At 43.0% G+C, this 18,953-nt stretch overlaps 1 protein-coding gene across 10 annotated transcripts in view; it reads right to left on the bottom strand.

Moving 5' to 3' along the window:
• hectd2 (HECT domain containing 2) overlaps positions 1-18,953 on the bottom strand; it is a 227,820-nt gene that overhangs the window by 192,940 nt on the left and 15,927 nt on the right. For 8 of the 10 annotated variants that reach the window (XR_010977048.1, XR_010977047.1, XR_010977046.1 and 5 more), the window contains exons 2-3: positions 17,643-17,772; positions 593-731 (exon numbers count right to left, since the gene is read on the bottom strand). Coding sequence is in view for 7 of the 10 variants with exons in the window: in XM_068052587.1 (XP_067908688.1) it covers positions 593-731; positions 17,643-17,772 (269 nt within the window). In the remaining 3 variants the exon portion in view is untranslated. The remainder of the gene's footprint in view (positions 1-592; positions 732-17,642; positions 17,773-18,953) is intronic. The other 2 variants (XM_068052588.1, XM_068052590.1) reach the window with 1 other exon arrangement.

Genomic DNA, 18,953 nt, shown 5'->3' with positions numbered 1-18,953 from the left:
TCCCATGATTCTTGGGTAAATATCCTGTAACGAATCAGTCATCTTATCGCTGATCGCACTTGAGCTGAAAGCCTGGTTACCCAACCGGAACCCAACTAGACCTGACTACATGTATCGGGTTCAGGTCAGGTCAGGTCGAAATTCCCGAGTCCAGCATTCGGGCTCGGGTCAGGTTGGGCTGGACACTGCTTCTGGGATGTCACGGGATCAGGCTTACCCAGGATACCCCACAACTCCAACTGCAGGAATAGCCTGCTGCCGGAACGGATGAAGGAGATTTGTGTTGGGTTGGGTCTGGTGGGACGCAAAAAAATTAAAGGACTCGGGCCTGGGTCGGGTTTGGGTTGGCTGTGGTCTAGTCGGGCCCGGGTCGGGTTTTAATTTTATACCCGAGCCAGGCTTTACTTGAGCTATCAAATTGCATCTCTAATTACACATTCTCATGTTTTATTTTTGTTTAAGCTTGTGTTTACAGTTTTTGGTATTATTGTGAATTCATGGTAAAAGGCAAATTAATAAAACATTGGAAGCAGTAAAGAACACAATACAGAGTGTGCAAACAGATTTAAATCAGTCCGTTCTGAATACTTACTGAAATTCCTTTACTGTTTTGGTACGAATAGGAACTACAGGTTCAGGAGGAAGTGGGGCTTTAATTTCTGGGGGCAAAATCTCTATCGAGATGCGTTGCTTTTGATGTACATCTGCGTTAATAGGCGGTAGCTCTCGCACTGTAAGGAGAGGAGAGGGAAGAATGTCATATCACAACCAACTTATAGTGGAATAATGCATCTTAAATAATATTTTATAATGTGCCCAAATTATCCTACACTTGTTGTTACTATGGTAAGACAACAATGTAATTTGGGTTTAAATCATTTTTGTGTCATAATTCAGCATACACTGAACACTTCACTTGAAGCAATTCACTGCACCCTTTCAAATCCATAATGGGCCAGCCTCCATTTCCATTTTCACTTCCTTTGTCATCTTCCTATTTCTGTTATTTCTCTCAGGTGATGTACTAGACAAGATTAAAAGGGTGGGCAGGCAATCTGATCCCAATCATTGACCAACACTATTATCATCAGTAATTTGGGAGTTTCACAAAAGCAATCTGAGGTTTGCCCCTTCTTCCTTCGTGGGAAACACCCAGTTTCAGTTAAGTGTCTTTTTATGATATCATGGTTGTGGACAGGAAATCGTTAGCCTACGTCTACATCCCATCACTCCATGTCCTAGCATGTTGGAGCTCTTAATGTCTGAATAACCATAATTACTAGTATTCTGCATTTGTAAAATCTTCAAAACGGTTCTGAAATTTGTAATTCCGAGATCATTATTGATATGAACTTCAACACTTATGTTTTCAGTCTGGTGAACCATTGCCCCATTATAATATAATTGGCAATACGATAAAGTATTATATGTTGCCAAATTAATGTGTGGAACAAAAAACACACAGAGCATGTAGCGTAGTAATGCATATGAAGACACACTGATGAGTTCCAAACATGACATCTGTTCTAATGAAAAGTCATTGACCTGAAATGTTAACTCTTTTTCTCTCTCCACAGTCTGATCTGATGAGTGTTTCCAGAATTATCTGTTTTTACCCCAAATTTAACGGTTTTTGAATAGGGCAAAAGTTTAAATACATGCTTATTTTTACTGCAAAACGCTGACATACAAGAACTGGGTCAGAAACACATACTGTCCATGCAAAATGCAGTAGGCATGTATAAAAATTTGAGTTTTGAAACAACCCAAACGCCTATAAGGCCCAAAATACAAAGGCATTAAAGATTCAACGCTTTGTACTCAAACACAATGCAAACAAAGTGATATCTACTACCTGTAAAACTACTGTAATAGAGTGTAAATGAATGAAAGAAATGCAGCAAAAATCATAATTGTTTGAGGAACAAGTATAAGCCTGACTTGAAACTCAGGTTTACATCAATCAGCTGATATTGCAGGAGATATTCTGATGGAATTTTTCAGTCGACAGCATCACTAGGAGATTTTCTCTGATGGTTTGGAGAGGTACACTACTCAAAGATTGAGTCTAAACAATTAATGAAGTTACATATCCTTACAAACTGCTTCTGTATTTCATTACCATTAGGCTGCTGACGCACCAAGGAAAAATTGCCAAGCACACGCATGCAAACAAGCACATACACACTCAAGCAGATACAGGGCCATTCCTCCATCTTCCGCAAACCTGGATAACTTTAGATAACATCTTAAAAATTTTAGATGGCCCAAATTGCTTGGACTACTCTCCCCTTGTACAGTGAAGGGTTCATTAAATATTCGGAAATGGTGGCAAATAATCTTGATCACAACCAAGATGATTTTTAAGCTCCATTGAGCAGGTTCTAGTCTAATAAAAAGGTACAGGAAATTAAATCAGTCCTCAATGCACATTTACAATAGTTCGCACCAGGCCCCCACCCACATCCCATCCCTTCTGGCCTTCTCCCTATTGATAAATGTACTTGGTGGCATCATAATTGTGAGGAAATTCTAGTCTTAATTCTTGGTGGCAATGACAAGGCACAGGTCTTTAATAAATTGCAATATTTGGTACTTCAGTACATCATCACATATAAAATTGTTTTGAGACAGTTAAGAAGCTTGTAAAAATAGCTAGATTTAGATTATTTTAAAAAATATGGTAGGAATAACTACCATCACATAAGAATCCATAAAAATAAACTGTATAAATAAAAGCAAAATACCGCTGATGCTGGAAATCTGAAATAAAGACAGCAAGTGCTGGAAATACTCAGCAAGTGGAGAGAGAAACAGAGTTAACGTTTTAGGTCTGTGAAATGTTTCTGGCGACAGGTCATAGACCTGAAACATTTTTTTCTCTCTCTTCTGCCAGACCAGCTGAGTCTTCCAGCACTTTCTGAAAATATACTGCATGTCTGATTTTGGTATTGATAGCATAGAGTATTTTATTGCAAAATTTAAGTTAAATAAGTAATGCATAAAAATCTTCCTTGATAGCACAAAATGCGTCTGGCAAAGGAAAAGCTGGATATTTTGGCAACTACAAGTATTGATTTTGCACTAACAATAAATAAAAGTCAAGCATTCATCTGAGAAAAAAAGTGTAACCAAAGTTCGAAGTAGAAATATGATTATAAGGATGGTCGATAATTAATACAAAAATATTGCTTAAATATATACCATGTATCATAGGTTCAGCTAAATTTGGAACAGTTTAAATTATTCCCCATCACCCCATTCCCAAGGCAAAACAGCTGTGTTTTCAATTTGAGCACAAACAGAAATATACGGACCAAGCTAAATATTATTTAAAAATTCAATTTGGGTTTGCAAAATATTAAGAATTTTGTAGCACAGACTTGTAATATTACAATGTCGCTCTATCATATGTTGCTTGGCAAAGATAATTACAATAAGGATGAATATGTTCCTTCACTGAAGCTGGCTTTAACATGTTCGGAAAATCTCGTTGCTCTGGTAACGGAGTCACTGTTGCTCAGTTGCTAAGGACAGGTCTGGAACCTGAAATCTTTTCTAAACATATTTATAATGAGACACACAGAATCCGTGGAAAGAGAATAAGTGCAGTATGGAAATCAATAATGGCATTAAGCTCTTGGAAAAACCTCTGTTACTTGGCAACCGATACAAATGCATTCAAAATATATCTGCTTGAAACAAATGTGTCCAAAAAATAGTTCAAGCTTGTGAATGACGAAAAGAGACATTAATTTAATCTCTCATGCTGCCATTTGTAAGCAGCACTGTACATTGTGATTTTTAGCAAAAGTGTAATTTAATTAGAGGCTTTAAAAGATCTAAATTTCTGCTGTATTATCTGTAGGTACCGAAAGGCTTGTTTCAGCAGACTTAAGGCGAATATTATTTCTTTTAATATCTATATTTCCATAAAAGCTAACAAAATGTTAGATTAGAGTGGACTCGAGCACTTTCTGCATAATCATGCTTTTGAACACACAATGCTGAAATCAGCTGACAGAGAGTCTGCTCATGTGGAATGTTTATAAAGTACATAATAGTGTCGTGTGCACACAACTCTACGTGACACAAACATTGCCAAGAAAAAATAGAGTCCTTTCGCATATAAAACAATCTGAGCTTCAATCATTTACAAACTGAAAAAAGTGAAGAAAGAAGTTCAAACAGAATACACAAGATCTGAAGAATTATTAAAAGCCAATTAACAGCTGAAAATAAGTAATCTGCATTTATTCTGTATTCATTGAAACGTAACTGGAGGTGCCACAAATAATTTAAACCCCATAAAATTGATGGTAATATTTTTGTGCCAAACTGGTTGACGATGGAAGCAATCTGCTGTTTAATTTAATCCCAATCGGTAAATAAAATACTTAGACGTAAATATAACTTTTTAAATCACCTATTACATTGCTAATGCACAAATAAAATTATGTCTCTCTTGTAACTGTTTTTCTCCTTGTCCACTCTAATGCGTTCTGTCTTGCTCTCCCTGTCACTTTCTCTCACTTTCTCTTGTTGAGGTCTCTTCATGTGTTTGTCTAGGACTCTTCTCATTCATTCCCTTTTCCAACTTTTTCCTTTCTCTTATTTTGTATATCTCTAACAATCTCTTTATGCCCTGCACACTTTATCTTTTTCTCTCTATTCTTGCATACACAATATGCTTCTCACATGATTTCTTTCACTTTTTCTCCATATGTCTATCACTTTCTTTTCCTGTTCACCCCTCACTCTTACCTTTTCCTCTTACTTTACACGAAGAACTGGAGTGAGAGTTGGGACCCCAACGCTGAAACCCCAGAAACATCTTTCTGAAAACTAAAGGATAGATTGTGTTTTATTTTGCTGCCTTTGCATGCATGGGGAGCCCTAAATTGTGAGGGACCAGGGATTAGGGGATTGAGTTTGCCAAGAACAAAAATACAATTGGTTTGGCTGCATGTTGGTCTGGTCAGGAGAACAGGGATTGATTCCTGATAACCACACCAGTAATAATGCTGTATCATATGATTCGCATGAACCAATCATTTCAGTGAAACATGGAGAATTGTGGACAAGATCTTTTTATTTACATAAATGCTGAATAGACGGCATTGAAAATTTATGAAATGTTACAAAATCAATAAGTTAATAATTTCTGTATTACAAACGCAGACCAGGAGAGAAAGGAACAAAAATTTTACACAGAATGGGTGAGTAGAGCAGAGTTTGTGCCTGAGCTAGGAAGTGAACCAGAGGCTAAGCCCATTCCTGTAGAATGAAACTCAAGCTGGCTCAAGAAGGAAAGTTTAGGTTGAACAGAGAAAGAATGCTACGCCTTTGCATTCAGAGGAAAAGGAAAGTCAAGTCTTGTAAAGTAGAAAGGCTGAATGGCCTGGGGACTTGACATGTGGCCTTGCTTGCAGGAGTGAGGTCGTCCCATTCCCAGAGTGGCTGAGTAGCTCAGGAAAAACATGTTCCAAATAGTGAAAAGCGCTCATCATAATTTAAAGGTAGAAAACTAAAAATAAAAAGTAAGGAATTTTAAAAAGACACAAATAGATTTTAAAAGTGATAATGTAGTTTTTTTTTAAATGGCTATTCCTGTTCTTTTGGAATTTGTTGCTAGAATGAGTTTGGAATGGTGACAATGGGATCACATGGTTGGCATAGACCAATCAGCAATGTTGGGGATATTTATAAAACAATTGTCTGTAAGAATATATGGAGTGGGAATTGATTTGTATCATGTCAGATTTAATATATTATATTTGAAGGTTGCTATGACCGCAATTATTCTTTACCATATTTCTCCATCAAATGGCTCAAAATGGAAGATAAGTGTTGAGTAGAGATGGTTGGAAGGTCAGCACCTCAGCACGATAGGAACAGAGGGGATATTCCAGTGCAATGGTCTTCACTTCAAACAATGTTGAATTGTCATAACACATTCAATTCCCAATAATTTAATCAGCAGCTGAGAGGACATACATACTTAAATACAGTATGTTATGAATGAACTTTAACTGCCCTAATTAGATTAGATTAGAGATACAGCACTGACACAGGCCCTTCGGCCCACCAAGTTTGTGCCGAACATCAACCACCCATTTATACTAATCCTACACTAATCCCATATTCCTACCAAACATCCCCACCTGTCCCTATATTTCCCTACCACCTACCTATACTAGTGACAATTTTATAACGGCCAATTTACCTATCAACCTGCAAGTCTTTTGGCTTGTGGGGGGAAACCGCAGCACCCGGAGAAAACCCACGCAGACACAGGGAGAACTTGCAAACTCCACACAGGCAGTACCCGGAATCGAACCCGGGTCCCTGGAGCTGTGAGGCTGCGGTGCTAACCACTGCGCCACTGTGCCGTACAATACAGTATGTTTAGTTGTCTCAGCTGAATAAAATATCTTCCCCAGCATCCCAATAAGCCTAAGTAAAGGCAAAATACTGCAGATGCTGGAAATCTGAAATAAAAACAAAAAGTGTTGGAAATACTCAGCAGGTCAGGCAGCATCTGTGGAGAGAGAAGCAGAGTTAACGTTCAGGTCTGTGACCTTTCATCCGGCCCACTGGGGGCGGCGTAAAATTCCGGCCAGTGAGTTGGAATCTACAATGGCAACTAAATTGAAGCAATAGATTTTGACTTTCAGGTTTCGTGACTGCACGCTGCACAATGGGAATGATGCACGCCTGCATGACGTGCTCTCATCTGTATTTGAAGGGACAGTCCACAAATGGAAATTGGAAGAGCCAAGAGGTGGTCATGATGGATGCTGCACATAAAGCAAGGGCAGCACTCAGTTTCAATGGTGCATCACTGGAGGCAGTCAGGGGCAGGTGGGATATATTTTTCTCCAACAATGGAAGAAAGATTCCGCAGCTCTAACCAAGGCAGCATAATTCGAGGTGGCTGAGGAGGTGAGCAGCAGGAGCATTGCCCCCAGGTCTTGTATATAGGGCAGGAAGCGGTTGAATGATCTAACCATGTCAGGAAAGGTGAGTACATTTACTGAATCATCTACATCCTATGGTTTAAGCATGCAGCCCCACCCCCCCCCCCCCCCCCCCCACCGCCCACTCTCTCTTGTCGAGCATACTCCATCACATGACTCCTCACATCCACCCAACTTTCAGCAGCACTCAGACTGAACTTTCTATGCACTTAATCACTTCCCCATTTATCCATCCACCATTCACACTCACCCCAATCCTTATGCAATGTGATGCATGTGTCTCATAGTTACGCCCCCGAGTACACTGCATCTATTGGGTGATTAACTCAACTTCATTCACTCACAGGCCTGTTTCTTCACCCATTGTAGGAGAAATATGCATAAACCACAAGGGAGAGGACTGGAGGTGGCGCCACAGCTCATTGATACAGAGAAGAGGCCCTGGAGGTCGGTGGCATGTCTGTGTCCCTCTCAATCAGAGATAGAAAGACAGGGAACTCACAGATAGCTGGTGACAGAATTACAAATATCTCTGACACACATATGCTGACTTCATTTCATCACTGACTGAACTATAAGAAGACTGAGTATGGTGATTGTCAAGATCGGGATTCTGCCATGACAAAATCATATCCCTTTCTTTTGTTTTCCAGGGCTTTTACATATACAACAAGTGTTGTAGGGCAGCCATGAGAAGGATTTCTCAGAGGATCTCATTCCTTCTCAGGATGCACTGTCACACGACATACAGCTAGGCACCAGCGCAAATACTTGTACTTTGGTCGGTCTAGTCAAAGACTAAATTGGGTTTTCACCTGATGATTCACAACACACAAATGTACACAAGTGGACATTAGTGGCAGGGACAACTGTGGATAGTCTGCCTCAGGTGGTGCAATCTCTCCAAGCTCGGGGCTGCCGTGGAGCAGGAGAATGCGAGAGGTGCACAGTTCTCAAATAGGTTCACATAGGCTATGACCAAGACCATGCAGATTTTAGATGCCAATTTGTCTGCTCTTCAAACAGTATACCTTATCCATGGCCTTACAATGTGTCACTAATCTTCACCAAAAAGGTCTGCAGCAGGGTGGTAGGACTGATGTGCTGCTGGCCCAGGAGAGGGATGATGGTGAAAGGGAACATGAAATTGGAAGCTCTACTCAAAGGGCTCCCATTTTTTTGCAGCTTCTTCAGTAGGTACCAGATATACTGCCTTGTCTCCCAATGGCTGAGTTCATACTTGCACTGATGCAGGTGGAGCAGTCTTTGGCGGGGCCTTCAAAGGCTCCAAAACCTAGAGGATATAGGCCAGCTGCATCGCAGCAGTCAGAGCAGGGATCTAATCAGCCTGCTTCTATCTCTACTGAAGCCACAGAGGTTGCACCATGTAGAAGCAGTAAAGAAGTGTAAGGTTAAGAAATTGCAATTCACCGAGGGTGCACACATGGTGTTTGACAAAATGCTGTTAAGTTTCCTTTCTCTATAATGCCAGATAAGATTTATTGATTAGCACCACTTCCACATCTTGCCCATTATTGCGTCCGAATTGCCAACTCACCCTTTCACTTGTTTCATAATGAATGCCAATACATGATAGGGCCACTGGGTGAATGTGGAATGGGTGGATGTATGGTTGAAGGACTGTTTACTGCAAAGGGATGGGGAGTGTAGGGGTGGTGATGCTGGTGATGGTAGTGGGCCAGAAGATTTCATTTGTTACGTTTCCCTGTGTGAGTGGTGCTCGGATTGCCATGTGTGTACAATCAATGGCACCTGTACCTGATGGAATCTGAATGGCTGCTCATTCTGTCTGTTGTCATCACATGGGAAGTTTACATAACTCCCAGACCTGGCCAACAATCTATCCATGACCCGAGAAACCTTTGAGATGGCCTGAGTAGCACCCTGGAAGGAACCAGAGGCAAAATAATTGAGCTTTCACAGCCACCATTAATGTGCGGCCACCAGATCCATCAAGCAGTAGGATTTCTTATAGGAGTCTGCAGATGACTGCCACCACCTGACATATGAAAGCTGAGCCTTTGTCTGTAACTCTGTGACATGTGTAGTGCCTCCTGTAACCTTGGCCTCTCTCCTGTGCACCTCCCTCCTGTGCACATGCTGATAAGAACATAAGAAATAGGAGCAGGAGTAGGCCATTCAGCCCCTCAAGCCTGCTCCACCATTCAATAAGATCATGGTTGATCTGATTGTGACCTTAACTTCACTTTCCTCCATAACCCTTGAGTCCCTCGTAGATCAAAATTCTGTCTAACTCAGCCTTGAATATATTTGATAACCCAGCCTCCACTGCTTTCTGGGGAAGAGAATTCCAAAGATTAACAACCCTCTAAGAAATTCCTCCTCATCTCTGTCTTAAAAGGGAGACTCCTTATTTTGAAACTGTGCTCCCTAGTTCTAGATTCCCCCATAAGGGGAAACATCCTCTCAGCATCTACCCTGTCAAGGCACCTCAGGATCTTATATATTACAATAAGATCACCTCTCATTCTTCTAAACTCCAATGAGTATAGGCCCAAACTGCTCAAGCTTTCCTCAGAAGACAAGCCCATCATCCCAGGAATCAGCTGAGTGAATCTTCTCTGAACTGCTTCCAATGCAAGTATATCCTCCTTAAATAAGGAGAACAAAACTGTATGCAGCACTCCAGGTATGGTTTCACCAATGCCCTGTACAGTGGTAGCAAGACTTCCCGACTTTTATACTCCATCCCCCTTGCAATAATGGACAAAATTCCATTTGCCTCCTTAATTACTTGTTGTACCTGCATGCTAACCTTTTGTGATTTTCCCACTGCACTGCAGCATTATGTGGTCTCTCTCCATTTAAATAATATTCAGCTTTTCTATTCTTCCTGCCAAAGTGGACAACCTCACATTTCCCCGCATTATACTCCATCTACAAAATTTCTGCCCACTCACTTAACCTATCTATATTTCCTTGCAGACACTTTGTGTCCTCCTCACAACTTGCTTTCCTACCTACATTTGTATCGTCAGCAAATCTGGCGACAATACACTCGGTCCCTTCAACCAAGTCATTAATATAGATTGTTAATAGTTGAGGCCCCAGCATTGATCCCTGTGGCACTCCACTAGTTACAGTTTGCCAACCTGAAAGTGCCCCATTTATTCCGACTCTCTGTTTCCTGTTAGTTAGCCAGTCCTCTATCCATGCTAATATATCACCCCCAACACCATGAGCTCTTATCTTGTGCAGTAACCTTTTATGTGGCACCTTGTCAAATGCCTTTTGGGAATCCAATTACTCAACTTCGACTGGTTCCACTTGATCCAACCTGCTTGTTACATCCACAAAGAACTCTACTAAATTTATCAAACTCAATTTCCCTTTCACAAAACCCATGTTGACTCTGTCTGATTGCTTTATGATTTTCTAAATGTCCTGCTATTTCTTTGGCCTCCTTGTCTTGAGAGACAATGAGTAAGCGCCTGGAGGTGGTCAGTGGTTTGTGAAGCAGCGCCTGGAGTGGCTACAAAGGCCAATTCTAGAGTGACAGACTCTTCCACAGGTGCTGCAGATAAAATTGGTTGTCGGGGCTGTTACACAGTTGGCTCTCCCCTTGCGCTTCTGTCTTTTTTCCTGCCAACTGCTAAGTCTCTTCGACTTGCCACACTTTAGCCCCGCCTTTATGGTTGCCTGCCAGCTCTGGTGATCACTGGCAACTGACTCCCACGACTTGTGATCAATGTCACAGGACTTCATGTCGCATTTGCAGACGTCTTTAAAGCTGAGACATGGATGGCCGGTGGGTCTGATACCAGTGACGAGCTCGCTGTACAATGTGTCCTTGGGGATCCTGCCAGCTTCCATGTGGCTCACATGGCCAAGCCATCGCAAGCGCCGCTGTCTCAGTAGGGTGTCTATGCTGGGGATGTTGGCCGCCGCGAGGACTTCTGCGTTGGAGATACGGTCCTGCCACCTGATGCCAAGTATTCTCCGGAGGCAGCGTGGATGGAATGAATTGAGACGTCGCTCTTGGCTGACATACGTTGTCCAGGCCTCGCTGCCATAGAGCAAGGTACTGAGGACACAGACTTGATACACTCGGACTTTTGTGTTCCGTGGCAGTGCGCCATTTTCCCACACCCTCTTGGCCAGTCTGGACAAAGCAATGGAAGCCTTTCCCATGCGCTTGTTGATTTCTGCATCTAGAGACAGGTTACTGGTGATAGTTGAGCCTAGGTAGGTGAACTCTTGAAACACTTCCAGAGCGTGGTCGCCAATATTGATGGATGGAGCATTTGTGACGTCCTGTCCCATGATGTTCGTTTTCTTGAGGCTGATCGTTAGGCCAAATTTGTTGCAGGCAGCCGCAAACCTATCGATGAGTCTCTGCAGCCACTCTTCTGTGTGAGATGTTATTGCAGCATCGTCAGCAAAGAGGAGTTCCCTGATGAGGACTTTCCGTACTTTGGACTTCGCTCTTAGACGGGCAAGGTTGAACAACCTGCCCCCTGATCTTGTGTGGAGGAAAATTCCTTCTTCTGAAGACTTGAACGAATGTGAGAGCAGCAGGGAGAAGAAGATCCCAAACAGTGTAAGTGCGAGAACACAGCCCTGTTTCACGCCACTCAGGATAGGAAAGGGGTCTGATGAGGCACCGCTATGCTGAATTGTGCCTTTCATATTGTCATGGAATGAGGTGATGACACTTAGTAGCTTTGGTGGACATCCGATCTTTTCTAGTAGTCTGAAGAGACCACGTCTGCTGACGAGATCAAAGACTTTGGTGAGATCAATAAAAGCAACGTAGAGGGGCATCTGTTGTTCACGGCATTTCTCCTGTAGCTCGCGAAGGGAGAACAGCATGTCAATGGTGGATCTCTCTGCTCGAAAGCCACACTGTGCCTCAGGGTAGACACGCTCAGCCAGCTTCTGGAGCCTGTTTAAAACGACTCGAGCGAAGACGTTCCCCACTATACTGAGCAGGGAGATTCCACGGTCGTTGTTGCAGTCACCGCCGTCACCCTTGTTCTTATAGAGGGTGACGATATTGGCATCGTGCATGTCCTGTGGTACTGCTCCCTCATCCCAGCACAGGCAAAGCAGTTCGTAGAGTGCTGAAAGTATAGCAGGCTTGGCACTCTTGATTATTTCAGGGGTAATGCCGTCCTTCCCAGGGGCTTTTCCGCTGGCTAGAGAATCAATGGCATCACTGAGTTCCGATTTTGTTGGCTCTACATCCAGCTCATCCATGACTGGCAGAGACTGGGCTGCATTGAGGGTGGTCTCAGTGACAACATTTTCCCTGGAGTACAGTTCTAGGTAGTGCTCCACCCAGTGGTCCATTTGCTTGCATTGGTCAGTGATTGTGTCCCCTGATTTAGATTTGAGGGGGGGCGATCTTCTTGATGGCTGGTCCAAAAGCTCTCTTAATGCCATCATACATTCCTCTGATGTTTCCAGTGTCAGAGGCCAGCTGAATACGACTGCATAGGTGTTGCCAGTAGTCATTTGCGCAGCGCCTGGCTGTTCTTTGTGCAGCACTTCTGGCTGCTTTAAGTGCTACGGATGTTAACTCGCTGGGGGCTTTCTTGTAGTTCAACAGTGTAGTGCGCTTAGTGGCTATGACAGGTTCCAGCTCTTCAAAGTGAGGTTGAAACCAGTCTGCATTCTGCTTCTCACGTTTGCCATTCAGTGGTCATTGCTGAGTCATAGATGGCATCTCTGACGTGGGCCCACATGGTCTCTGCATCCCCTGTAGGAGTGTTCTGAAGGGCTTTTTCAAGTGAATTTAGAAACTTTTGTAACAGCTGTGGATGAGAAATTCTGCTAGTGTTGATGCGCGGGCAGCCCTTCAGCTTGGAGTGATGCAGCTTCTTTGGTTTGAGTCTAACCTTGCTGCACACCAGGGAGTGGTCGGTGTCGCAGTCCGCACTGTGGAAGCTGCGTGTGATTTGAACACTGTTTATAGAGGCTCGCCTTGTGACGATGAGGTCTAGCTGGTGCCAACGACGTGATCTTGGGTACCTCCAAGAAACCTGGTGACAGGGTTTTAGTATGAAAGAACGAGTTGGTGATGCAGAGGTTGTGATAGGTACACAACTCCAGCAGTCTCTGTCCATTCTCATTCATCCTTCCAATGCCATAGCGCCCAAGGCAGGAGGGCCATAAGTCATGGTAGGCCCCAACCCTGGCATTAAAGTCCCCCAGCAGAAGCAGGTGTTCAGTATTGGGGATGCTACTAATGATATTATGGAGTTCCTCGTAGAACTGGTCTTTAGCTTCAGGTGGGGAGCAGAGTGTTGGAGCTTAGATGCTGAGTAGGTGTACTGGACTGGAGGCGGTGAACAGTTGGATGGACAGTATGCGTTCCGAGCCATTTGAGGGTGGCTCTATCATGCTGAGCAAAGAGTTTCTGATGGCGAAGCCCACTCCATGCTGTCTTGGTTCTTCAGGATCCCTACCCTGCCAGAAGAAGGCGTAGTCTTGCTCTCTTAGAGATCCGCTCGCAGGGAGGCGTGTCTCCTGAAGTGCTGCAATGTCCACATTGAGTCTACTGAGCTCGTCATTAACGATGGCGGTCTTCCGAGAATCGTTGATTTGTGTAAGGTCTTCCGAAAGGCCAGGACACATAGTTCTGATGTTCCAGCTTGCAAAACGAAGGGCTGGTACCTTCTTTCCTTTTTTGGTCGTGCTGTTTGGTGCGGTGTACAGTCCAATTGTCGGGCAGTGACCATGAGCTCCAAGCACCCATTGAAGCAGGTGGACTGTGGCGGGACAGAACCTTACTGACCGGGGGCTGCCCGGTTTGAGGCGGGCAGTAGCTGTCCAGTGAGATGCGATGACCTCTCCCACCGACAAAGGCAACCCGTGGCGCCCAATCTCTACGCCAATTGAGCTGGACTTATAACCCATAACTGCTGCCTTCCATGTTGTTTTGGTTGCTGTGAAGCGACTATAGAGTGACCTCTCCATGGTGCATGCCTGGCGGATGTATGGAGGTTGTGAGTTGCCCAAGCGTCAAAACTATGGCTCCTCACAAGCACGGAAGGGGCAAAAACGCCGTGAAGAAGCCCACGATTGACTAAATCCAGGCCGACCACGAGATTTTCTTGCAGGTCTTTGAGAAGCCAATGCAAATTTACAGATTTCTCCGAACCAGAAACCTCATAGCGCCCATCTTTTTGCACAGACTCTTACTTACATGTCACATCGGTTATCGAGAACAAATGCCAAAAGGAATGGCCTCTTGTATATAAAATCGAGGAGGCCGTGCAGGCTGTGGGCTGGCCTGCTCACCAGGGTCGCGATCCACTTGTTGACGAAGGCGATGCAGATGGAAGCGAACATGTTCACCGAGAGCCCGATTTACCTGATGAGGTCCTTTCTTAAATGCATTACTACTAACCAATTAATGAAGGTAACACACCAGCATTCAGATCACTAGAGGACAATAGTGGGAGCTGATGTAATGTTTTATTACCTGCACCCCCTTCCTCCACACCCTCCTCCCCCGCTCCCCCCTCCCAGCTCACCCCCCTCGCACACCCTTCCCCCCATCCCTCACACCCTCTTCCCAGCTCCCCCCTCGCACCATCTTCACCTTGCATCCCCTCCCCCCCGCACCCCCTTCCCCCCACCTCCTCCCACCGGCATCCACCTATCCCTGAACAGGGGCCCTAACAACCCCACTGCCTTGTGGGCGTCTCGGGAGAGACCAAGGCTAAGGGAGTAAACCCTAACAGAAAATTCAGTGTCGAACTCCGAAGCTGGTCATGTGTCACCTTTGGCATGTTTCCAGCAGTTCCTGCAGCCATACCGGTGCCAAACGCGTGCTCTGCACTCCTTTGGACCCCACCAGGAAGACCGAGAGGGGGGCTTTGACGCTTGGGCAACTCACAACCTGCTACTACTTCCTAATAATGGATTCTAGCATTTTATCAATGACAGGTGTTAGGCTAACTGGCTTATAGTTTCCTGCTTTTTGTCTCCCCTATTTCTTGAATAGAATATTTGTGGTTTTCCAATCTGCTAGAACCTTTCCAGAATCTAGAGAATTTTGGCAGATTACAACCAATGCATCCACTATCTCTGCAGCCACTTCTTTTAAGACCCTAAGGTGCAGGCCATCAGGTCCAAAGGACTTGTCAGCCTTTCCTCCCATTAGTTTTCTCACCACAGCCCTCTTTGCCGCTGTCTTCCACTTCTCATATGCTGTCAAACACATCCAATGGTTTGAAAGCCTCCAACGTTTAGAAAAAGCTGTATCAACGCAAGGACTCTCTGCCAAACATTTGCCAGAGGGAACTGAGTCATCAGCTGTAATAAGTGAGTTTTTATTCAGATGGAGCAATAACAAGCTTGAATACCCACCTGAACTGTGGCTGAAACTTGCCTCCATTTCACCGGTCAGTTCCTGAGCCCCGGGAAACGTGAACTGGACAAGTTAAATTTAAAGCTCAGTAAAATTCAATTGAAAAAACCTCATCGATGTTAATTGCAGCAATAAATACCCGCCCCCTGCGTAAATTAAATCCTGACTTCAGTGAGTAGGTTATTCACAGGCATTCAAATACACCTCTGTTAAACCCAGAAATGGGCGCGTTGTAGCCGATTAGCAGTCGCAATCTCAAATTCACTTATTTTACCTGCCCACCCTCCCCCAAACCACCCATTCTTGCGGGGTAAAATTCCCCCAATGTCCTTCCTCCTGGTCTCCCATCCTCCATAAACTCTCACTTATTCAAAACTCAGCTGCCCGGACCCTGTTCATTTGTTCAATGCTCCCATCCTTGCTGACCGACATTGGCTCGCAGTACTCAGTCTGACTTCGTTCTCCACCTTTCAAGACAATCTCAAAACCCATTTTTTAAATCAAGCTTTTGTTCACGTCGCACAGCACGGCTCACTTTTTTAAAAAACTTCCTTTTGTTTTTTTTTACCCTTTGTTTTCTTACGATAAGGCTCTACACAACTAGTTATTGTCATTAAGTGGTTTTCTGAAAGCCTGTAGCTGCCTGATTGAACAGCTTCAATAATGTGTTCAAATTACAGTATAAAGAACTCTACCAGACTCAGCTTTTTACCTCATTTGCAAATGGCTCACTCTAATTCTTCTTGCAAAAGCATGCTGCATCCACATCCTGGCACTAAGAGATTATGGAGTTTTGAAAATCGGAAGCTGGCTTTTGTGATAACATTCAGGATTTTTACATTTTCTACAGATCAGAAAAATAATTAACCAAATTCAGCTACATTAAAAATGGAACGTCTTCCAAGTTTAAAATGAAATCAAAATAATGGGTTTGCTAAATGAGCCAAATTTTGTTTAGGATTGTATTTCCTGTAAATCTCTGCTTTTCCCACACCAATTCTTTCTGTAATGCTCGCACTCTTTCCGTTTCATACCTTCTCTTTCGTATTGCATATTGTTTTCATTGTGGAGATATTTTAAGTTCCTATATCCACTTATAATGGGAACCGCGTATCTAAACTTGTCACAATGTAACCGCACTCTTCTGCCAGAGGTGCTAATGTGGTGCCTCATTTTTAAATGAATATCTCAGCTTCTTAGCTTGTATTGCAGAGAAACCCCCTATGTTCCCTAACAACTCTACTTCTCTAGTACACAAATTACAGTACATTTTGCTATTAAATTATAAATTTAAGATCAAAGTATAAAAATAAGGACACAATATATGATTTTAAAATTGGGAATGAATTACATCTGCATACCCTGGTCCAATTATCCTTCACCCTTCAACCCGACATTGCACAAAGATTGCATTTGGTCCTGACTCGGCATGTGTAATGCCACTGGAAATGGAATAGTAATATTAAAAACCTTGCACCTGCGCACACATCCTGTCAATATTTTTCCACACTATAAACACCCAGTCCATATTTAGAATGGAAATTGCTTATGTAAACTTGACACACTGACAATGCACCCTCCCACTATCTTGGGCAATGCTTCCTTGGAGCAATCATTAGAATTTTACTTTATAAATGAAGCGAGTTAAATAATTGCAGTTCATAGATGCTGGGATACTGATACACTGCACTATGATAAGGCAGATCTGAGCCATTACAATTCCTCATGATTTCTCAATATTATGAACATAGGAACAGGAGTAGGCCATTCAAACCCTGTGAGCCTGTTCAGCTATTCAATTAGATCATGGCTGATATGTATCTTAACTCCATCTACCCATTTTGGCTCCATAGCCCTAATACCCTTGGATAATAAAAATTTAGCAATCTCAGTTTTGAAATTTTCAAATTGACCTCGCCTCAACAGCTTTTTGAGGGCCAAGAGTTGCAGATTTCCACCATCCTCTGCATGAAGAAGTGCTTTCTGACATCACCCCTGAACAGCCCAGCTTTAATTTTAAGGCTTGTGAAAGGGGTGGTCGCACAAATTCTGGGAGCAAACTCAAGAGTGCCATCAGCAGATGTCTGAGAACATGTCATCTGCCTAACCTACCTTGGGGCACACTGTGAAGTAAAGAGGAGGTTTCAAAAGAAAAACTATATAACTTGAAAAATTATTTTAAAAAATCAAAACTTAGTGAGAATTATTTACAAAATGCTGTCAAACAGACAAAAGCACATTTGAACATAACTACAAAACAAGCAGTAGTCAACATTACTTAAGAGCAGACATTCAATTACCATATTTGGCATTAGGTAAGATAGGTTTTGCGGGGGAACTGATGCCACCAATGGCTTCCTGCTTCTGGTTGATAGTGGAGATAAAACTGCTAAAAGTTGGAAATTGGACTTTGGGTCCTCTTTCACCTCCCTGCAACAAGACAAGCAGAAGTAGCCTGATTAAAACTAGCTTAAAAATTAGTCTGTAACAATTATTACAGTGAGTAATAAATAATTGATAACATTTACAGCTGGTTGAAATTCTTTCAAGTTACACAAAAAAAACGAATCCCCACATTAAGTATAACAGTCCTTCATTATGGATCATCTGAGGACACAAACAAAAAAAATGTTACAATACAGAATGAAATATAAAGCAATCTAGTGCAAAATACAATGTAATTACACTACTCAATTAATTACTTAAACATATTATCACACCGCTTATACTGTCTGTGTGTCTGTCAGCACTATTCTAATGACTGTTACTTCAAATAACAGATCTCAGAAAGTGAGATTACAACCAAAATCCAAACTTAGAGTTCATAGAAACTTCACAAACTACAGGAGCCTATTTTTCTTACCATGTAAACTCTAGGGCACTAATGTAGCCCACTGAACAATCTGCAAGAATGTTCCCATATTTGCTAAATTTTTAACAACAACTTATATTTATATAGCACCTTTAATGCAATAAACATCCCAAAGCGCTTCACAGGAGCATTATAAAACAAAGTATGATACCGAGCCACATAAGGAGATATTAGGTCAGATGACTAAAAGCTGGGTCAAAGAGGTAGGTTTTAAGGATTGTCTTAAACAAAGAAAGCAAGTTAGAGAGGCGGAGAGGTGTAGGGAGGGTATTCTAGAACTTAGAGCCTAGGCAACTGAATGTGCAGCTATCAATGGTGGAGTGATTAAAATGAGGGATGCTCAAGAGGACAGAATAAGAGGAGTGCAGATATCTTGGGAGGGTTGTGAGCTGGAAGAGATTACAGAGATAGGGAGGGCGAGGTCATGAAGGGATTTGAATACAAGGATGAGAATTTTAAAATCGAGATGTTGCTTGACCGTGAGCTAACGTAGGTCAGCGAGCACAGGGGTGATAGGCGAATGGAACTTGGTGCAAGTTAAGACACAGGCAGCAGAGATTTGGATGACCTCAAGTTTGTGGAAGGTGGATTGTAGGAGATTAGCCAGGAGTGCATTGGAATAGTCAAGACGCGAGGTATCAATGGCATGAATGAAGGTTTCAGCAGCAGATGAGCTGAGACAGGGCGAAGTTGGGCGATGTTACAGAGATAGAAATAGGTGGTCTTAGTGAAGGTGTGA

Source organism: Heterodontus francisci, chromosome 20 (genome assembly GCF_036365525.1).
Source record: "Heterodontus francisci isolate sHetFra1 chromosome 20, sHetFra1.hap1, whole genome shotgun sequence".
Classification (NCBI taxonomy): Eukaryota; Metazoa; Chordata; class Chondrichthyes; order Heterodontiformes; family Heterodontidae; genus Heterodontus; species Heterodontus francisci.
This window is presented reverse-complemented; position numbering and strand designations above follow the sequence as displayed.